The 22,374-nt window shown below is 37.2% G+C and overlaps 1 protein-coding gene across 9 annotated transcripts in view; it reads left to right on the top strand.

Annotated features, from left to right (window-relative positions):
* CEP120 (centrosomal protein 120) overlaps positions 1 to 22,374 on the top strand; it is a 119,258-nt gene that overhangs the window by 77,209 nt on the left and 19,675 nt on the right. For all 9 annotated transcript variants that reach the window (XM_035697284.2, XM_035697286.2, XM_035697288.2 and 6 more), the window contains 10 exons: positions 252 to 468; positions 1,548 to 1,734; positions 4,871 to 5,020; positions 5,732 to 5,914; positions 7,701 to 7,797; positions 7,893 to 8,045; positions 8,621 to 8,710; positions 14,986 to 15,078; positions 16,404 to 16,565; positions 19,798 to 19,920. In XM_035697284.2, the coding sequence (XP_035553177.1) occupies positions 252 to 468; positions 1,548 to 1,734; positions 4,871 to 5,020; positions 5,732 to 5,914; positions 7,701 to 7,797; positions 7,893 to 8,045; positions 8,621 to 8,710; positions 14,986 to 15,078; positions 16,404 to 16,565; positions 19,798 to 19,920 (1,455 nt within the window). The remainder of the gene's footprint in view (positions 1 to 251; positions 469 to 1,547; positions 1,735 to 4,870; positions 5,021 to 5,731; positions 5,915 to 7,700; positions 7,798 to 7,892; positions 8,046 to 8,620; positions 8,711 to 14,985; positions 15,079 to 16,403; positions 16,566 to 19,797; positions 19,921 to 22,374) is intronic.

Here is a 22,374-nt window from a genome sequence, read left to right as displayed (position 1 = left end):
ATCAAATAGCCCTTCTTACAGTTAGGATACATTTTGGTACTCAGCTCTCGATACATATTTCCTTCCTGTTCATCTTCCTTTTTCTGGTCCTAGATGCTATAAGAAAATTTGCAAATTATGAAGAAAAATAGACTAGGAATATCCAAACTGGGAAAGGAAGCTTATATTTTTAAAAAACAACATCTCGTTTTTTGCTTAATTATGAAGGAAAGTGCTTTGCAAATTATACTTTATTTAAAAATTGTTTTTAGTCTTTAATTGAATTAAAGACCCAGAATGAACATGAACTACAGCATTCAAAGAAGCGAGTTTTAACTCCTATAAAAGAGAAGATACTCACTGGGCCAAAGTCACCAAGCATGTCCCCTGTTCCACCTCAAAACCTTTCACCTCCAACAAAAGATGATGCAACAGGAAGTGAAGTGGAAAGCTTGCAATATGATAAGGACACAAAACCAAATCCAAAGGGTAAGGTGTTCTTTTTACAGATTTTTTTTAGGCATATATTTTATAGCCATCTAATTAATGATTAAGAGAGTTTTCATGGTCTTTAAGTAAATTGTGAGTTTTTTATTTTAAGAGCCAGTAGTGTGTCATGATGTAAAAAAAAAAAAAAAAAAATTGCTTAAATTGGAATAAATTTAGATTGAGTCTGTAACTTTCTCATAGATTTTGCCTGGGTGAGAGTTTTCCAGTTACTTTTATTTTAGAAACAGTAGTTTATGCAGAAGAGATGACAGAAAATAGTTCTTTTGAATGTATTTTTACATGTAAACATGTAAAATGTATTTTACATTTTGAATGTATTTTTAACTAGTAAACACTTGAATGTTGTGAATTCATTGGAATTTTAGAAGAGCTACTGCCTATTGTAATAATCATAATGCTCCTTTTTGATCTGAAAGTTAGCCTGAGAACGGTGTTATCTGCTTCTCTAAACTTTTCCCATCTACTGTGTAAGGATCTGCAGTTACATTTCCTAGTGTAAGTAATTAAAAGAGTGGTGGATTAGGAGTCAAGTTAAGGTGCAAGTTATCACTTGGTCATTGAATAGCTCTTGGACTTGGGCTATTCGCAAAACATCTCTGGTCTCTAGGGATTGAACTAGTTATCTCTTTTGTTAGACTATGTCATATGTGCCTAAAATAGCCAAAACTACTACTTAAAAAGTGATGAAATTATATCTGCAGTACGTCTCAAGTACAACCCTTCAAATACTAAGTTGAGTTTAGCTGCCTTTTGGAAAGAAGTTGGTGCCTGCCAGGCTGCTGGCACATATCACAGCATCAGTAATGTATGCTTTTGTGTTTTGTAATCTATGTTAAGAGTAAGGTCTTTTTTTACACAGTTCTAAAACGGGAATTAAAGCCTACATAATTTTGGGTAAGTCACTTCAAGAAGTTGATGGCTTAATTCATGTTTATGAAAGCAAATGATCAGATTCCTTGCTTGAAGGTAAATGAAATTTCTTTAAAGGATGTAAATAACTGAAGAGAAATTGTTACCAAATGGCATTTTTTTCTTCTAAATTTTTACGTTCATTCTAGCCATCACTTCTGTACCTGCTTCGGTGGCCCAGGCAGTGGGCCAGGCAGTGACTGCATCCCATGCTTCAGAAACAGCCTCAGGACAGAAGATTGCTGTGCCAGCAACATCACATCATTTTTGCTTTTCAATAGACTTAAGGAGTATCCATGATTTGGAAGTTGGTTTTCCAATCAACTGTATATTAAGGTATGATCTGATTTTGTTTCATAGTATTATTTTCTGAAGAGCAATGGCTTTCCTTTATTTGGGAACAATAGAGGGAGAAATATCACCGAAGTGAAAACATTGTTAAACCCATGAATTGAAAAGGGGGCAAGGCTCTGTCCTAATGACTTTGAATTTAAACCAGGGTGACATTGTTGGTATGAGAACTAGTAATAATTACAGGTATTTATGACAATGTAGTAATGCCCCTTGGTAAAAAACAAAGTGACTCTTGAACTTATAAAATGTGTTGTTTCAGGCAGCCCTGGTGGCCCAGTGGTTTAGTGCTGCCTTTAGCCCGGGGTGTGATCCTGGAGCCCCGGGATCGAGCCCCATGCCAGGCTCCCTGCATGGAGCCTGCTTCTCCCTCTGCCTGTGTCTCTGCCTCTTCTCTTTCTCTCTTTCTCTCTCTCTCTCTCTCTCTCTCTCTCTCTCTCTGTGTCTGTCATGAATAAATAAAATCTTAAAAAAATTTTTTTAAAAATGTGTTGTTTCTAGGAAAGGTATAGGTCAAAATAAGGGAAGTATTGTATCTGTTTTTTTATAAAACTTTATTATAATGGGAGGTTATATCTGATATCTACACTTAGTAGCTGAGACTGTAAAAACCATACTTAACGAACTGCAAGTGGAATGTGTTCACCCTGTTCAATAAAAGAAATTAAAATACGTATATATTTCAGTCAATTAAATAGCTTTACACAACTTTTTTTGTTTGTTTTTTTTTAAGATTTTATTTATTTATTCATGAGAGAGACACAGAAAGGGAGAGAGGCAGAGAAACAGGCAGAGGGAGAATCAGGCTCCATGCAGGGAGCCTGACGTGGGACTCGATCCCAGGGCTCCAGGATCCAGGCCCGGGACTGAAGGTGGCGCTAAACCACTGAGCCACCCGGGCTGCCCTCAATTACTTGTTTTTAACAGTAACACATTTCATCAACTTTTTTGGCTGAAATATGTATTAAATGTAGTAGTACACTAATGTGTTTTTGTTTGGAGTATTTAGTTTTTCCTTATAAATTTCTTTGGAGCAAGCATTAGCATTTCTATTAAAGCTATTGCTCTTTACATGGTTAAAACTAGAAAATCTTTCTCTCATTTTGGATTGCCACTGCCAGGAATGTCAGCAACTACATGGTGCTCCCTGCTGTTATTTACTGCATACCTGTTTTTCAGATGCATCATTAACTCATACACCTATTTAATTTTTCAGTTGTTAGATTCTTATCAAGCTGTTTGTAGAATCCCTTGAGCTTTGATGTGATTTGTGGACCAAATCAAAGGGACCCAATGCTGAGTATAGTAGTGAATTCACAGAATGGGAGTCTTTCCATCACAGCATAAGTTTGGCTTTTTACTTCTTGTAGAGGCTGAGAAACATTATGATAATCCTGGTTGAAAATTGAGGAACAAAAAAAAAAGCTTTCTCTCGTAGACAAAGCTTTTCTTAAAAGGTTTCTAGAACATCTCTCAAAATGGTTTTTTAGAAATAAGAATGATTATTTACTTTCTCCTTTACTTTTTTTTTTTTTTTAAGATTTTATTTATTTATTCATGAGAGAGAGAGGCAGAGACACAGGCAGAGGGAGAAACAGGCTCCATGCAGGGAGCCCGATATGGGACTCAATCATGGGACCCCGGGATCACACCCTGAGCCAAACGCAGACGCTTAACCGCTGAGCCACCCAGGCATCTCTCTCTCCATGTTTTTAACTGAGATCCCTTTACCAGTGCTAGTAGAGAATGTGACCTTAGGGTACCCAGAGATGCTGTTAGTTAGAAGTATAGAAATAGTGGGATGATCTAAAATTAGAAGCTGTGAGGGGGGGAAGTCTGTGCCAGCCTGAGTAGCAGGCACTTTTATCTTTGTTTTTTAGTGGTTCAGTCTTGTCATACAGGCCTTTTGTTTAATCATTAAGTGCCTACATTATGCCAGCAGTGTGTCTGCTATTGCGGGTTTATAGGCCATGTAAACACAGAGCTCAACCTAGTGAAGAAGACCGATTTTGCCAGAAGTTCATTTGGCAAAGAAAAGGGAAAATGTATTCTAAAGAAACAGTTAAGATTCACTTACACACGCTACATAGAATTCACTTGATAAGGGCCATTGGATATGTCTTTGAGGCATCTTATAGCATTTTTTAAAAACAGTTTGAGTTTGATTTCATGTTTTCATGCTCTCATGACCTGTCATGAAACTGCAGTTGGCCACTGTGTAATGTGATTTGTGAGATGATCTGATTTCAGTGGAATTGAATGAATGCACGGGATTCTTGTTTTAGGAAAAGTAGATTCTCCTCCTAGGCTTTAAGCTCTAGTTTTCCTAACGAATAACAAGATACAAAATGAAATTGAAGTGAGCATTACATTGTCTTTGTTGTATTTGGCTTTAAATACAAAGTAAGTTCTATGATAGGCATCGTTCCATTTAATCTGGTGTGGTTTCTATGATGAAAGGAAAAAGTAGTCTTGTTACTCATTGATTCATCTGCTTTCATCCTTGATTCTCAAAGCAGAATTCCATGGGTGCACCCTTTTAGAGTTAACTAAGAGTTTGTTAGCCCATAAAAGTCAAGATATTATTGAATAGAGAAAGTAAGTTTACAAAGTAAATTCAGCAGGTATTTTATTTCTTGAATGTCTGCTATGTGCTCAAAAGGGCTTATTTGTTGCTGGGAGGGTACAGATGAAAAAGATGGGATCCATGCCCTCAAGGAACTCCTAAACAAATGGTGGCCTGGTCTTTGGACTTCATCTTACTCGAGAAGTTTCAAAATGACCATCTCTTGCTATTTGGTGTCTTTGCCTTCAAAATACCAGAATTCTTATTCCCCAGAAGGTCATTCTCAGATCACTTGTAAAGCAGCCTGAGGAACTAGTGCTATACACATAATATATTTTCTCTAGAACTGCTATAATTTTTATATTGACACCGACAGTATTTGCAGTATTTTAAAGTTGGCAATAGGACTAAAACCATAATGTATTTGTATCATTTCCCTATTTTAAAAATTCTGTTTGTTCATTTCATTATATTCATATTATACTTAAAAAAAAAAAGACTATAAGCCTTACCTGTCAACTGTCTCATAGGATTTTGTTTTTTCTTAAATTTTAGGTACTCCTATCCATTCTTTGGTAGTGCAGCTCCTATTATGACTAATCCTCCTGTAGAAGTTCGCAAAAACATGGAAGTTTTTCTCCCGCAGTCTTACTGTGCATTTGATTTTGCAACTTTGCCTCATCAGCTGCAAGATACCTTCTTAAGGTAATATGTATACAGTCTGTATGATAGGACCTACTCTTGAAAATTGATATCTTGTTAACAAGAGCAAGCCTTAGAGTTTTAAATTCACAGCAGTCGGTGCATTTGAAAAACCTAGAAACAAAGGTACTGGTAATGTCTGCAGTGTTTGTGCTTTTGTTTTAAAGTTTTATATGGTTACAGAGGCTCTTTGTAGATTTTACTATCTTGTCTGAATTTAGATGTTAGAACTATGTTGATAGGCCTATGAGTAAAGAAGCAGCTTTGAAAAGTAGTCATGTTTCCTCATAATACATAAAGATAAATACAAACAAGCTATTTAGTTTTTATTACTGCTTCACCAGTTGACTGTGGTTATTGTTGGCTTTTTCTGATTTGTCATCTATATAACATGGAGGTGTTAATCCAGTTGTCTGAATTGGATTTGTGAAGAAAATGAGATCTTTAATGTCCTTTTACTTTCTCAGAGTATCACAATTCAAATTTGTGTATTAAAAGGAAGAAGGAAGATTAAAAATAGTGTCTGGAGGGTTTTCTTAACTGTACAGAAAGAGGTGTAGAAAACGTAATAGTATTTTCTGTTGGTTACCCATGGAATTGAGTCTTTATAATCCAGGTAACAAAAACATCTTTGACTCCATTTGGAGAACTCAGAGATGTTACCAACTTAGTTCAGAACTGATAGATATGAACACTTGTTTCTCTCTTCCTCAGGATTCCACTGCTGGTTGAATTATGGCACAAGGATAAAATGAGTAAAGATTTACTTCTGGGAATCGCCAGAATCCAGCTTTCTAACGTCTTGTCTTCAGAAAAAACACGCTTCTTAGGTTCCAGTGGTGAACAGTGTTGGCGTCAAACTTATAGTGAAAGTGTGCCTTTTATAGCAGCACAGGGGTAATGCATTTCTCAGAATTGGTCTTAGCTTACTTTTTATTCTTATTAACTGGGTACAGCCTTGTCCTTTCTTGTCATCTTTGTTTGATCTTTCTTCTTTGACCAATGGGTGCTATATTCTAATTTGCTTTTTAGTTTTCTGGTATCCTTTTACCTTATTATTCTGTTAACACTTAGCCTTGTTAGTATTTCCCTCCTGTCTCTTAAGCCAGAGAATTTTAAATTCCGGCTATTATTTTTAGTTAGTAATCAGGGTTACTAAATATTATAATGTATTTTTACATTACTTTGCATTGGGAATGACTGGCTTTCTACTTGACAGGTATTTTAAATTTTGCTTCCAGTCTAATTTCTGAGAATGTTACAAATATTTGACACTTTTAAAAAGAGTATTGTTCTTCTGCCCTGGAATTTATTGGCACGGGGAAAAACTGAAGTTCACATATCTTACACAAAAGACCTTTTTTGAGTGATCTTTTTCAATTTAGCAACAGAAGTCTAAATATACTTTAATATTATATATCACATGCCTTGATTTTTGAAGCATAATCAGAATGTAGCATGAACTCAGGCTCAGTAAAAAGCTGAGATCTAAGAGTAGCTTGAAATTCCTTTTCTTGCTCTTACCCATCTCTAGTCACTTGCAGAAAGTAAAGAGTTGAGTAAAACCTGTACTCGGAGGATCTGGGAAGAGGTGTTTTAGAGTATCACAGATGCTGCTGAACTGAAAGTTATTTTAAAAATACCATTTTTTGGTCAAATAACTAGAATATCATGAAAATAATTAGATCATTGCTAGTTATTTTAAATCTGTGGGTTATGAATATTAACTTTTATTGCCCTGCTCTGTACACAGAGAAGTTTTTGGGGAATTAGCTAAGATAGTGCTCCATTTTGCTTTATTCATGTCTTCTAAAAGCTGTGAGATTAGAAGAAAATGTGTCAGTTGATTATTAAGGGTTGGCTTGTGTGGATTTCATTCACTGAAGTTTTGTTTGAACAAAGATTTATGGAATAGATTTGATGCAGACAAAGCCATGTTTCTTGTAGCCAAGTTTGTGTTTTTCTCTAATATTTTGGTAAAAGCTACATGGGGTTCTGTGATACAGAGATCTCCTCATTATTATAAAAATTATATATAATTATCCAATTTTCAGTAATTATCCTGACACAGTGCTCCCATCCAGTAAAAGATTTATGTCTAAGTGCTTCATACCAGGAAAATGTAGAATAAGAATTCAGAATAATCTATATAATGAAGAGTAGGGAAATTTTTTTCTGCATTTTGCTATGTAAATTCATTAGGCTATTTTACAGTCATTAAAAAGTGCATTTTTGAATTAATATTGATGACACACAAAAAAATGGTCCTGATGGAAATGGAGAGAAAGGAACAAAATAGTATGATCTCAGTATGCATGATATGTATATGAGTGCATGTGCCTCTGCACATACATAAAACACGAGAGGAAGGAAATGAAAATTCAGCAGTAACTACCTATGGCAATAGGATTTTATATTTCTCCATATCTACAGTATTTTCCTATTTTTTAGCGAATATAGGTATGTACTTACTAGAGTGTGTATACTCAAGTAAGATCTGTGTATACTCAAGTAAGATCTTGTATGTGGGAGGTCGTGAAGTGTATAGAACTTCAGTTTGAGTAGCAACAGTGTCAGATACAAGAAATGTGACCTAGTTAGTGCTTTAGCATGGGGAAATAAAAGGAAAAATAATATAAAAGTGTTTCCTTGAATTTTAAGATATTTCTTATTTAACCTGTAGGTCAAACAACAGGATAATAGATCTTTCTTACACAGTAACTCTAGAAGATTATGGACTAGTAAAAATGCGTGAGATTCTAGTCTCTGATTCATCTCAGGTAAGTATCACTGAAAGTGTGACATGACGCCTTATAATGGATCTAATGTGCTATGTGTGTCAGTGTGTTTCAATACATTTTGGTTCATGGCTCAGGGTTTATCTGCTGCACAACAGAAGCCATCTTCCATTCCTCCTGCACCATGTCCTTCAGAAGTCCAGACAGAGCCTCGAGAAACCTTGGAATACAAAGCAGCATTGGAGCTGGAAATGTGGAAAGAGATGCAAGAAGACATTTTTGAAAACCAGGTTACTTTTTAAATGTTACTTTAAGGCAGTTTTGTTTTTGTCTACTGACTACATTTCTTTCTTCTCCATAAGATTTTTCTCTCTGTTCATGGGTACCCTCCCCAGTCCCTCACTATCAAGAATGCTTTACCCTTACAGTAAAATAGAATTAAAAACTACTCGATAAATAACAGCTGGGCAGAAGCCATGCAGAAGGATTCCCCTTAACTTTCTCCATGACTCTGGGGCAGAATTAGCATTGAAGACTACAATTCAGAGGTTGGAAACTTGGGCATTTCTTTTAATTTCTGGCCCTCATGTAGCATACAGAATCATCTAGAATCATCTGTGTTGAAATGAGAGTTAGAAAACAGGTCTTAACATTAGCTTTATACTCACATACTTTATACTCACAACAGCTTTATACTCCCAGCAATATACTCATATATTCCTTACCTCATGCCTTCTCTTTATTTGGTTTAAGAATAAAATAGAGTGCCTGAAAAAAAAAAACATGATCAGTGATCAGTATTAATTATTTACCAGAGAACAACTGATTTGTATATTTGAAACAGTGATATGTTTGCCTTTTGTAGCTAAGGCAGAAGGAATTGGCTCATATGCAGGCTCTTGCAGAGGAATGGAAGAAAAGAGATCGAGAGAGAGAATCGCTTGTAAAGAAAAAGGTAATAACTTCTGTAGAAATTGAAGGTGGAGAGGAAAAATCTTCATGATAGTATCTGGTACATGCATCAAAAAAAAATCTGTGGAATAACAAAGTATAGTGGTTGTTGATTGGTTTGGATAAAGTGCTGAATGGGTCAGTAGTAGGAGGAAGGCCTTTCTCTGTAAGATGTTTAGTGCTTTTTTGATTTTGAAACCTGCAAATGTATTATTCAGGAAATGAATATTCTAGGAAAAAAGCCTACTTTTTTGTGAAAAAAGAAAACTGCACATTTAAGTATATATGTGTTATAACTTGTTAGTTAATAAAACATTAAAAATTTATAAGCCCTTTTTAAGACTTGTATTCTGGAATAAATGACATTTTTACAAATAATAATACCATCTGATCTTACTCCAAAAAGGCAAAAGTTCAGTACTTACCCATTTACACTCATGTTATTGAGTAAAACAAAAACCCTGAAATTTAGACTTGCTATTTAGCTTTCATTTTAGCAGTTAATGATGGATCTATAAATGAGAGAAGACAACCAATGGCACGGTGGTTTGCTACACTCAACCAAGAGACAGAAGCAAGGTGCAGACTAGAATATTCTTGAAAGTTATTTTATTTTCTTCTCTGACTTCAACTATTTATATTTAATAGGTAATAATTGACATGCTTGGAATTTTTTTTTTTTAATGCTTGGGTTTAAATCTACTGTTTGGCTCTTGGTTTTCCATTTGTTCCATCTTTTCTTATTTTTTTGTCCTTTGTTTTAGATTCATTGACTTTTTTATGATCCCATTTTATTTTTACTATTGCCTTATTACCTGTATCTCTATTTTACTGCCTTTTTTTTTTTTGGTGGTAGCTTTAAGATTTAAAATATGCAACTTTAATTTATTCCAGTATGCCTCTGAATGCTGTTATACCACTTCATGTGTAGTATAAGAAGTTTACAACCGTACATATCCATGTTCAGCATATGTCCTTTGTGCTGTTACCATCATAGATGTTGCTTTTACATGTCTTACCCTTAAATATATTTTTGAAGAGTTAGTTTGTAAGGAAGTAAAACTTTGAGGCAGTAGTCTTTTTCTTAGCGAAATACATAACATTTCTTGCAATATAGGTCTGATGGCAATAAATGCTGTTAGCTTTTGTGTGAAGAAGTATTTATCTGTCCCTTATCTATCTATCTATTTATGATTTATTTATTTATTTATGATAGAGAGCGAGTCAGAGACACAGGCAGAGGAAGAAGCAGGCTCTATGCCGGGAGCCTGATGTGGGACTCGATCCTGGGACTCCAGGAACGCGCCCTGGCCAAAGGCAGGCGCCAAACCGCTGAGCCACCCAGGGATTCCCTGTCCCTTATTTTAGAAGCTCTTTTTACCAGGTATAGAATTCTGAGTTGACAGTTTCTTGTTGCAGTCTTGAAAGTTGTTTTATTTGCATTTTGGCTTGTGTTGTTTCTGATGGAAAGTCTGCAGGCCTTTTTACTTTGGCCTTCTGTCTGTAATGTCTTTTTTTCTCTCAACTACTTGTAGGATTTTTTTCTTTATCACTAGTTTTCAGCATTATGATTTTGGTGGGCCTTGTGGTTCTGTGGTCTGTGTGCATGTGTTCGCCCTGCTTGGAATCTTTGAGCTTCTTTGATGAGCTTCTGTGTTTCTTTCTTTTGTGCTTAGATTCCAGTGTATGTGTATCTTAGACTGCTTGATAACTGTCCCAGTGAGAAGTGAATTGTCTTTTTTTTTCTTCTCAGTGCTTCATTTTGGGTATTTTTTATTGCTGCGATTTGAGGTTCACCTATCTTTTCTTCTCAGGGGTCTAATTTGCCATGAATCCAATTCAGCATAATTGTTCATTTCATATACTGTATTTTTCATCTCTGAAAGACCTATTTGGGTCTTTGTTTGTTTAATAAATTTATTTTTTATTGGTGTTCAATTTGTCAACATACAGAATAACACCCTGTGCTCATCCCGTCAAGTGCCCACCTCAGTGCCCGCCACCCAGTCACCCCCAACCCCCGCCCACCTCCCCTTCTACCACCCCTAGTTCGTTCCCCAGAGTTAGGAGTCTTTCATGTTCTGTCTCCCATTCTGATATTTCCCACTTATTTTTTCTCCTTTCCCCTTTATTCCCTTTCACTATTTTTTATATTCCCCAAATGAATGAGACCATATAATGTTTGTTTTTAAACCTATTCCATCTTTCATCATATTCATGTTTACTCTTCAGTGTCTGCACTATCTTTATAATACATTATCTTCTAGTTCCAACTAGTATCATTTTGAGGTCTCTGTTTTTTTCACCTGGTTATAGGTTATAATTTTCCACTGCTGTGCATAATGGGTAATTTTTTGTTAGATGGCAGAAACTGTGAGGTTCATATTGTGGATTGCTGTATCTCGCTGTGATATGAAGTTACTTGGGAGGAGTTTGATCCTTTTAAGTTTTGCTAGAGTGAGCTGCCAACATCTCATAGCCTTGGGCTCTGTGGTAGTATGTTTATGCCTCGCATGTCACAGGGTCTCTCCTTTCAGTCGGGTAGGAAGGCATACTCTCCTCAGACCTGTCTGAGCTCTGGGAATGCTTCATCCTTGAGCGTTCCAGTGTAATGTTCCCAGCCCCAGGGAGTTTGGCCTCACACTAGAGCTGACTACATCTGTCTCCTCTCCTCATGAACTTGACTTGCCCCAGCCTCTTCAGTCTCATGTCTGTCACCTCAAGTCCGCCAGGTTGAGAGGCCCTGCTGGATGCCCCCCTTCTCTGAACTAGATTCTGGAAAGTGCCTCCAAGGAAGTCCACTAGAGTTCCCATAGATCCTCATTTGTTTGTGCTCTGTCAGGGCTGATGGGCCCGGGTTGCCCATTCTCTAGTGTGTAACAGTTGTTTCGTGTGGGTTGTTCCATTCGTGTTTGTAGAGTAGGGGCAGTTGGTCTTCTATGGGTAGACTGAGCAGCAGTCCCCCAGGCCTTTGACTTTAAAGTAACTGTCTCAACTTTATCTCCCTTAATTCTCAATCATTAAAAAAAAAAAATTAAGATTTTATTTATTCATGATAGAGAGAGAGAGAGAGAGACAGAGATAGAGACACAGGTGGAGGGAGAAGCAGGCTCTGTGCCGGAAGCCCGACACGGGACTCAATCCTGGGACTCCAGGATCATGCCCTGGGCCAAAGGCAGGCGCTAAACCGCTGAGCCACCCAGGGATCCCCCTCAACCATTAAAATTTTGAAAAACCAGTGAGTTAAAAGAAAAATAGGACTACTCTGAAGTGTCTATTCTTAAGAAATGTTCAAATAACCAAAATCAAAAAATCAGAGGCCCTCACACAAATTTTATAGTGGTTGTACCTAATGTGATTTTCATATTAAGTAGCATTTATAGTCCTCAGGTATTCTTTATGAATTGAATCTGAGTGAGCTGTGAAATATTTAAAGTTTTTGTATTTTTTATTTAGCTTTTAAGGCAAGATAAGTTTATTGTTGAACTGTTTTCTTAATGTTGTCAAAGAGTTTTTCAGTGTTGAGGCATGCAAAAGTCAAATCTTGAAAAATTTTTTTTTAGTTAATAATTTTGACAAATCCAACTTGTGCCCTAATTGAACTTTCTATTGCCAGAGAGAGAGAGAAATCAGTTTTTGTGTAATGGGTTGGAAAAAAAAAAAAGTCAAGGTAATTTTTTGTTGGTTGTCATTTTGGTATTATCTTTTCATTTGGCTTTCAATATATACAATTTCTATTACCATTTCAGCTTGAAATGACAAGCTCCTGACTAGTTAATAAGAACTCTGCTCAGAAAATGCAATATGATATCTGTCTAGTAAGTGGCTGTTTATTTGAATTAGTCATGTCCAAAAAGTTGATTGGATGTTGCCATTTTATTTCAACCTAAATACATTTGAGAGTAAGAACTCATCCAGTATAATGTGTGCCCTGTCTTGCAAGAATATGGTCAACTAGGATGAGATCCATTTTCTAAAACTTGATAAGTTACTATAAAATTGATTCACTGTGGAGAAGTCCTACAAGTCATACAGGGCTTATGTGATCTGTCTCCCAGCTGCTTCTATGACCTCATTTCTGTCAGCCTTCTGCTACAGTCTGTTCTCACCAACCTGGCCTCCTTGTAGTTCCTTAGACATGCTAAGCCATGGCCTCCCTCAGGATCAATAGAATGTTCTTTTGTTAGAGGTATTTCCTGGTTTCTGTTGAGAATTGTCTGAGTGAGGTCTTCTCTCATCATTATTATATCCAAAATAGTGCCTGGGGGCAGAGGAAGAAGGCATAACTATACACTCATTCTGCTTATTTTTGTCTTATCATTTACTTAGGATTGCATTAGGGCAGCCTGGGTGGCTCAGTGGTTTAGTGCCACCTTCAGCCCAGGGTGTGATCCTGGAGAGCGGAGATTGAGTCCCACGTCGGGCTCCCTGCATGGAGCCTGCTTCTCCCTCTGCCTGTGCCTCTACCTCTCTCTGTGTCTCTCATGAATTAATAAATAAAATCTTAAAAAAAAAAGGGGGGGGGGGATTGCATTAAACACCTACTTTGTTCATAGTTTTCTTCCCTCAGAGTACAGGTTTCACAGGACTTTGTTTTACCCACACCTGCTAGGTTTTGAATAGATCTTTGCTATTTAAATGATTTCTAGTTTTTAATACAGTTTTTAGTTTGAGATACATGGGGAATATTGGCATATGCAGCAGATACTCAGACTTAGAGGTCTCAATCTCTGGAGGGGATTTTGACTTTGCAATCTGGATTTGGGAGTTCTGAGTGTACGTGATGGTAGGTGGTTCATGTCATCTGTGGAGGTCATATAGCAGGAAAGGAGACCTCCTGAGACAGGGCTCTGCATGCCTTTGCATTCCCAGAAGCAGAACATTGGAATTCTGACTCATCATCCTGTTTCCCTATCTCTGTAGGACTTTTTAAGGAGGTAAAGCACGCTTAGCTCTTTTTTTTTTTTTTTTTTTTAATTTTATTTTAGATAAACCAAAGGTAGGTGGTAGAGTTAAAAGAATTAATATATAAGTGATCATGATGGGTTGGTAGGCTAGGACTAAATCATTGAAATAAAGTTAACAATGAGAAATGTCATATTTGGTAAACACATCAGTCTTTTGGACAATAGGTATGTGGATATAGTTATCCCAGGTTTAAAAACAAAAGACTTGGGGGATTTTCTTTGACACAGCAAATGACATGATTAGGATCCTGAAATAGCATATGCAGACTAAGTTAACAGACTTGCTGTTCTTATCTCTGGCCAGGGGACATTCTTTGGCTTCTGAAGTAGTGAGATCACATCTGGGTACCACATTTTTAAAAAGACTTTAGTCTAGAATCTAGACTCTAGATTAAATCTAAGATATTAGATGATGTAGAAATCCTAATATGTGAGTAATAGCTAAAACTTGTATTTATCTTGGAGAAGAAAAAACACTAAGAGGATACGTGATGGCTATCACCAGATTCAAATATGTGAAGATAGATTTTTATTTTCCTTCTGTTTAAGGGATACAAATATGATTCAGGAGCATCAAACCAATGTCTTAATGACTGTGGGAAAGAGAAGATTAGGATGAGGACTGGGATCTGGAGAGTAGTTGGTGAGACCAGAAAAAGTGGTTCAGAAAGTTCTAGTAAAAATGATCAGAAATGAAAGATAAAAAACTGTCAAAGTCCTACATCCTGTGTAGGTTGACCTAACAGACCTCTTACTCTGATTGGGACTCACAGGGTCAAAGGGCAGAGCAGGATTTCAGACCATAGCAATTGGGGTGCTAGGCTTGGGTCCCAAGCAGGGAGTCTGGCTTCAGAAGTAATCATGAGCTCAGTTATTGGAATTGTAGGAAAGGATCAGATCTGAACCAGAAGGAGGACTGAGTTGAAACTGACCAGTGTTCTAGGAAAGGAGTGTAAGTGATAAAGGGGTGGGGGGGGGGTGGGGGGCGGGCGTCAGAGGAATACTGGAGTATTGACCAAGGCAGATTTTAAGGAGCTCTAAGTGTTGACTGAACATAGGATTTTACTAGTGGTCTGATTGCCCCATGAGAGAAAGAACTTCCTCAGGAAATGGAGAGGCATCCAGGTAGAGGCTAGATGGGCTTCCTTCCTTTGAGCACTAGAAAGAATTTCTGCCTTGAATTGGTGGATATAATTCATGATTTTACTATTCCTACATCTTTTTGTTTCAGTAAGTTATAATGTATGCATTGTTGAATTTGTTCATGTTTTGAATTTGGGGGAAAGGTAATTTTTCTTTTATTCTATTTTAGGTGGCTGAATATACTGTTCTAGAAGGAAAACTTCAAAAAACCCTAATTGACTTAGAGAAGCGAGAGCAGCAGCTTGTCCTTGCAGAATCAGAGGTAACTGTATTCCTCTGTCGTATGTCTTCATTTCCCAGAATCCATGTACTAGGCACATACTATTATTTTTCCTTTATGCTCATGTAAAATCCATTTCATGGAAATTGTCTTGTAGGCATGATGGAGAAAACTGCTGTTCAATAATAGGTCAGAATGTGAGGAATAGACAGTGAAGTGTCTGTTACTTGAAATGTTATTCAGCCAACTTTGGCTGACGTCTGCAGTGGTAGAGATTTTTGGTTAACGTTCGCATTATGGGGAAGGAAGGACAGGTTCACTACCTAGAGAATAGAGAAAATGTGTAGCACATGCTTAGTGGCCTAAAATTCTGACGTTCTCAGTAAAAAGGGATTATCCCTCTTTGTTGCCCATTAAAGGTTAGATCCAAAGGATGAATGAAAACTTTTGTTAGTGCTGTGTCTAGTCAGCAATTTTGTTAGGTCTTATTAAATTTGACTCTAAATGGCTATTTAAATTATTACAAAAGTCATTTCAAAGTAAATAGAATTCCTTCCACATTAAGTTAATATGCCCCTTCCCTAACCACCTGTATTTCTCAGAATTTTTCTCAGCATATCTCTCTAACCTAATCTTCACACATTTTCTGGAATTTATAAATTGATTTAGATGTTTGACCTTAAATATATGGTTTCCAACACTAAGGCTCAATCACCTTCTATGTTATTAGGCAGAATGTAAGAAATTTTGTTTTTTGTTTGTTTTTAGCAGAGTTTGAATTTATAATCCTGCACTCAAGACCTGAGGTCAAGAGTTGGCTGCTTAACCAACTGAGCTACCTAGGTGCCCCAGTGTTTTGTAAAGATCAGGGCAGAGGGAGAAGGAGAGAGAACCTTAAGCAAACTTCCTGCTGAGCAGGGAGCCTAGCACAGGGCTTGATCTCACCACCCTGAAGATCAGGACCTGAGCTGAAACCAAGAGTTGGATGCTTAACCAACTGAGCCACCCAGGCACCCCTAGAATCTAAGAAATTTCTAAAGAAGGAATGAAACGGGCATATTTGCTTAGGTAACGCAATGCTAAGGTTTTATTCAAATAGGAATATTAAGTGATTAGGGCCTTTTCATTTGAGTTTATGCAAGTCATATATGGAATTTTGGATATACATTGTATTTTAAAATTAAATGATGGATTAAAAATGTATGATTTCAGTATATACTTAACCACTCCTTTTAATAATGGAAAAGGATGTGAAAATAAATTTGTAAATATTCTAAACTTTTGACTGTATATAAGGATAACAGACTCTTGACCAGTGTAATGCAGCCAAGAGTGAGCTGACCTCTAACAGACACACTTGTTCTCAGGTTCAAAGAGAAAGAAAGGAACTGAAATCGGAACGTGAACGGAACCTGCAAGAACTTCAGGACTCCATCCGGAGAGCCAAAGAAGACTGTGTTCATCAGGTTGAACTAGAAAGGTTAAAGATGAGACAGCTGGAAGAGGACAAACACCGTCTACAGCAGCAGGTGGCCTCTCCGAGCAGTTAGTCCTAGGGGCTTGCTTATCTGTATTCACTGACAGGGTCCCAAAATTCACAGTAATTCCAACTTATGATCATATTGATTGCAACTGAGATTCAGATATACTTTTAAGTCAGATCCTGTTTTCCTAAATCAAAGCCAAAAACTACACTTGGACCAGGTCTCTTCCCTTATAATTACTCACATGGAAAGGAACTAAATTTCAGGTAGATCGCCAGATTTTTTTCTGATAAATTTCGTTGTGGCCAAAGTATTATATGTCACTGAACCAAATTTAGTTAAGAACCAGGGTTGGTGAGAGAATGGCCTGTGCTCCCATCCCTCCTTCCCTTACACTCACCTGTCCGCCCCAGCCACTCCACTCCCCAGCCTCGTCCTTCCAGCCAGGTGTCAGGGAAGCCACCAGTGGCAGATCCCTTTTACTTCTCACTGACAGCTTCTACACTGTTGTCTTCATGTTTATATATTGTCTTCTCTTACCCTCCGTGCCACTCTTCTCCTGGTGTGCCTCTACTTTTCTGGCCACCCCTCAAGCTCCTTTGCAGGCTGCTTTTCCTTTTTTCTAGCCATTCAGTGTTGGGCTTTTTCCAAGCTCAGGACTTAGTTTATACAAAACAATCTTATTTGCACCCATAGCTTCAGAGACACAGTGTACCTCTGGGACTTTTACATTTATATCCTTGACATGGTAGAACCATCCAGCTAATCAATTGCATTTTGACCTCTACTTGGATCTCTCATAGGCATTGAAAACTCACCCTGACACTCCTGTCCATACCTGACTCTCCTCTAAGTGTCATTTCAGTAATGGACCCTCTTATCTGTTCTTGTTACAGCCAGGGTGATGTTGACACTCGGGGAATCCTCACACCCTCCATTAACAGCCTCCAGTATCATCTTATTGCTCTGAGGATAAAAATCAGAGTTAGGATCTTGCCCTATTAGCCTTTGCGTAGTTGGGACCCAGCTGACTTCTTTGGCTGGGTCTCCCATCTTTCCCCTCTGCTGGAGGCTCTCTGACCTCACTGGGTTTCCTTTGAGTCCTCAGGCCTACATAGGATCTTGGTGTGTACTGCTTTTTCTGAGCCTTGTGAACTATACTCATCCCTGAGTTTCAGGCTGAAGCATCACTTAGCCAGAGCAATCTTCCCTGACTCCTGTTCTCTAAGTCTCCATCGAGTTTTTATTAGATGTATTAGCAGTTAGTTTTTATTTTCATTAGCGTGATAATCTGATCAGCATTAGATTGTTAGTTCCATAAAACTCCTTTGGTTTGTATGTGTATGCCTGGAGCTCAGCCACCCTTCAGAACATACATAATAGTGCTTAATAAATTCTTGCTGGAGAAAAAAGGATCAAGCTGTTAAAAATTGTTTATCCTTCTTGAAAAATTTCAGCATAGGATAGATATGTATGGTCAATGCCTCCAAACTCTTCAGTAAATTCTGGCATGAAGAATAGTTTCCATAACTGTTCAGGGCCAGATAAAGTCACATTACTTAGTTGTACAAGGGGGCAGTCGTGATAGAATTCACCAGTAGTGCTTCCTTTCTTCCATTTCTTAGGACGATCGAGCCTCCTAGAACAGAGGCTTCTAACATGTATTAGAATCACCAGGAGATTTTTTTAAAAAGCCTATTTCTACCTTGTCCCAGACTGATATAATTAGCTTACATCTTTGTGGGAAGAACCTTTGTGGCAAGAGCTGGCAATTTAGCAAAAATTACCCCAGGCACTCCTAAAACATAGTCTAAGACCTTGGGAGAAACCCAGCTGGGGAGTAGAAGGAGCTGGGGGGCAGCACATATTTCTGGGATGCTAAAATCCGTTAGCGCTTTACTGGGAACATTTCATATTTTTATATACAACATTCTAGGTCCGTACTCAGAACCAGATTCCGTATACTTAACACAGTTCTAACCAGACAGGAACAAATGACAAAAAGACACCGTCAGTGAAAGATGATCAAGTATCTGTATTCCATTATATAAAAAGCAGGTCCCACAACTCCATCAATGTTGTTTATGGACCATTTAGCAAAAGAAAAAGAGCCTATTATGCCTCAGAGCTTACTTTCTGTAAAACCTGATTGGAGCCACAGTAATTATCTCTGCATGGTGGAAAAAATACCAAATATGAAGTCTTTTAAACAAAAGCTAAAACAAATGTGACAGAGATGCTTGAGGACGGTTCTTATTCAAATTTAAAAATAGAAATTTGGATATTCCAAGAGGTAACCTTCAGATATCTGAAGAATTTTCAGGTAATGGAATATATCATTACCTAAAGATGCAACATAAATCCTAATTAGAGTTATTTGTATTTACTGGCATGAAATAAGAATTTATTATTGATAATTTTAAGTTCCATTTCTGTCTTACATTTTCTCAATATTTCAAATACAGGTAAGTCATGTCGTAGCGTTAAGATAAATGGGTTTATCTAAAGATTAGTAGTCATAGTGTTACATGTTTTTGGAAGGCTTCTTTAACAGTGCTTGTATGCATTTGATTAAAAAAAAATCCAGATTTGAAAAGAACACCTTTATATCCTATTTATTTTCGGAGGGGTTTTTTTTGGTAGTTCTGAAACTGTTCTAAGGGGAGTTATATATAGACTTGAGTCAAGGTGGTCTCTTTCTAAATTTAATAAAGTGCCTGCTTTCATCAGAGCATTGTTCTAGGGTTGAAAATGTCTGGATGCTACTCATGCTAGCTTTTAGGCACTGCCACAGTCATTGAGCTTCTATAACCCTCAAATTTCTTAGCCACAAAAATGAAAGTATTGAGCCAAATACTCTTGAAATGATTTTAAGTTGTAATAGTATTTGAATAACGAAGTTCTTAGAGCTTCAAATAATAAGAAAAATACTGCACTAAAAGTTTGTTTTCATCCATAATTAGCTGGTGTATGTAAAATGCACAGTATTTTCTTACATGTGACATTTCAAGTATGTGGTATCAGTATTTTTATAAAGTGAATTTCATTTGCCATTTAAAGTTTAACAAAAATGTTCTTGTGATACTGGTTTTATAACAAATTTCATACTCTTAGGTTTTTGTATCTTAATTTTTCTCATATTTCGGGAATTTTCTAAATTTTCTACTATAAACATGCTTTAAAATTAAAAAAATACACTTGAATTCTGTACTATTGAACTTAGCATACTGGTGTTATTTAAAGCCTATAATACTTTTTTTTTTTTCTTAATATACAGCTTAATGATGCTGAAAATAAGTATAAGATTTTGGAAAAAGAGTTTCATCAGTTCAAGGATCAGCAAAGCAACAAACCAGAAATCCGCCTACAGTCTGAAATCAATCTTCTCACCTTAGAAAAGGTACTCATGTCAGATTATGGCAATTTAACCAATTCTAATAATTTATAAAATCAGTAAGTATTAAAAAAAAAATCAGTAAGTATTATTTGACTATAAAACAATGTTTCACTGTAGTATTCTGATGTCAATTAAGAACAGAATTCTAGACACATGACATTTGTCAGTACTTGAATTTCTTTTATCAGTTTTATCAGCTATAGCTTGCTTATACTGTAATGGGTAGTTGTTTGCATTATCACAGAAGTGACTAACTATAAGAATAAAGGAATCTGTGAAACTTTGAGGAAGGGTAAAGAACAAGTTTTAAGATAGGAGCAAGAACTGGGGGAAGTAGGGCATCTCCTGTCCTTCCACAAAAGCATCTGTTCCTGCTGCTGTCACTGCTGTGTCCCTAGATTTCTGTATCCCCTGATTCTGGTGCTGGTCTTGCTGTTGTGAATGCTCTATCACTACCCTGTAGACTCAGCATCATTACAAATCCGCACTCTCCTCTTAGCCTGGAAGATGTGATATCCATCCTTTTTTGTTTCCTGTGGTTGTAAGCCAGGTCTTGCTTCTATTTATATGGGGATTCTCCAGTAACAGGGAGTATGTTCTGGTTCTAGGCATTAAAAAATGTGTAAAGTCCAACAGACAACCTAATCTGACAGTATACAATCTTGCATTTTATCGTTTGATGTTCTTTAGGGGTTACTGAGAAGATTCAGCCTATATAAGAAAATGACACAGGTTGTAAATAAGAAAATAAGCTCTCTAAGTTAAAGGCCACTAGGGGGCACTTTCAGAAAATTGGGAGATGGAAGTTGGGAAGATGCTAGGGTCACTTTTTGCTGTCTGTGTCTTTATCTCTGTGCTTTTGTAATTTTCTCCAGTAGTGGGCATACTTTTTTTTATGGTTCCCTCTCCTGCCTGACAGCCCTTCTCTTTAGCTTGCCTTGCGCACTCTCCACTGTACTCTAGCTCCCTAGACAAGCCTTGTTTCTAGGTTCTAGATAGTAAGAACTGCTACTCCTGGTACTTCGTTCTGTAATGCCTGGCCCAGGCTGATGCTGCTAATCATTGAGGGGCCTTACTCTATACCCTCTGGCATTTCTGCTTTTCCATGACCTGTATCACCAATCCCCTGTATTGAATTAATCTGTTTTAAAGAGCTGTAGTGATTTCTGGTTTCTTGGCAGGATGCCCATGGACCGAACTGATTTTTCATTACCCAGCAAAGATCTACAATCTTTGACATTGTGCTAAATGCTATTCTGAATGATTAGAAAACATTTAGGATAGAGTCAGGTAAATGACCGGTCATACAAAGAGGCAGGGAACTTACCTAGATAGTTAAGGTTAAAGGTAGATGATGGCTGATACCATCTAACTTTCTCTTACAAAGAGCCACGAATGCAAAGGGGAAACAAAGCTACTTCTGAAATCAACATGTGAAGTGTAACTAGGAAATGAGACTGGATATGCAACTTAAAGGACACATGACCTTTGAATGGGTGAATATATGGGGAAGGAGATTCTAAGAAGAGGTATTTAAGCCAAGTAGAAAGGTTAGAGAGTCTATTGCATATCTGAGTAATAGCTTGACTATTGGGTCATTATGGTTGTAGTTTCAAAATAAAAATGAGACTGATAAGAGAATGCTGTAAGTGGAATTTTTGGCCCTATGGGTGGGAGAGGGGGAAGACCTTAGATGGTAAGTTAGAGAATTTGTATTTCATCTGGTAAGAAAAGTCAGAGATTACTCAAGTTTATCAGATTGGCTTAATGGATGTCAATAAAGTGAAGAATTTTCAAGAAGAACTTTTTGAGGAAGTGCCTCTTGTAGAGAATTATGATTCTAGACATACTACATTTGAGATGCTAACAGAAAAATGAAAGTGGAGCAGTTAACTGAGTGGTTAAAAATGAGAAGGACAGTAGGGAAGAGAGAAAAGGGCTAGACCTCCAGGTTGGGGAGTCAGGGGCATAAAGAAGCCACTTTAGATGCAGATACAATGGGGGCTGAGGTATATTTAGGAAGAACCCCTGAACATCTAGGGAGACGTATGGCCTCAGGGACAGAAGAGAAGAGTCAGAGAAGGAGGCTAAAAAGATTTAGTCTAGTGCAGTGCCAGAAGAGGAGGATTTTTGAAAAAAAGAGTGTAGAGGTCCTATCTCATCAAGGGCAAGTCAAGAATGGTGGAAGAAGGGCCATGGGCTTGTCAGGTAAGAAATCATTAACTTTGAAGAAGCCATAATTAAAAAGTTTGGCATTGAAAAAACAACACACTAACCCAGAGGCCTCACACTGTTAAAAAAAAAAAAAAATTACAACAGGAAGAAATTTAGCTTTAAGAGAGGAGGGGATGAGTGGACCATGAAAGAGTTTTTCTTGGGAAAAAGAGACACTATTTAAGAGGCAAAAAGGGTGACTACATAGAAAAGTCGGACACAAGAATTAGACTGTGGTTAAAA

This window comes from Canis lupus, chromosome 11 (assembly GCF_003254725.2).
Source record: "Canis lupus dingo isolate Sandy chromosome 11, ASM325472v2, whole genome shotgun sequence".
Taxonomy (NCBI): Eukaryota; Metazoa; Chordata; class Mammalia; order Carnivora; family Canidae; genus Canis; species Canis lupus.
The sequence above is the reverse complement of the archived record's forward strand: the minus strand, read 5'-3'. Positions and strand labels throughout refer to the sequence as shown.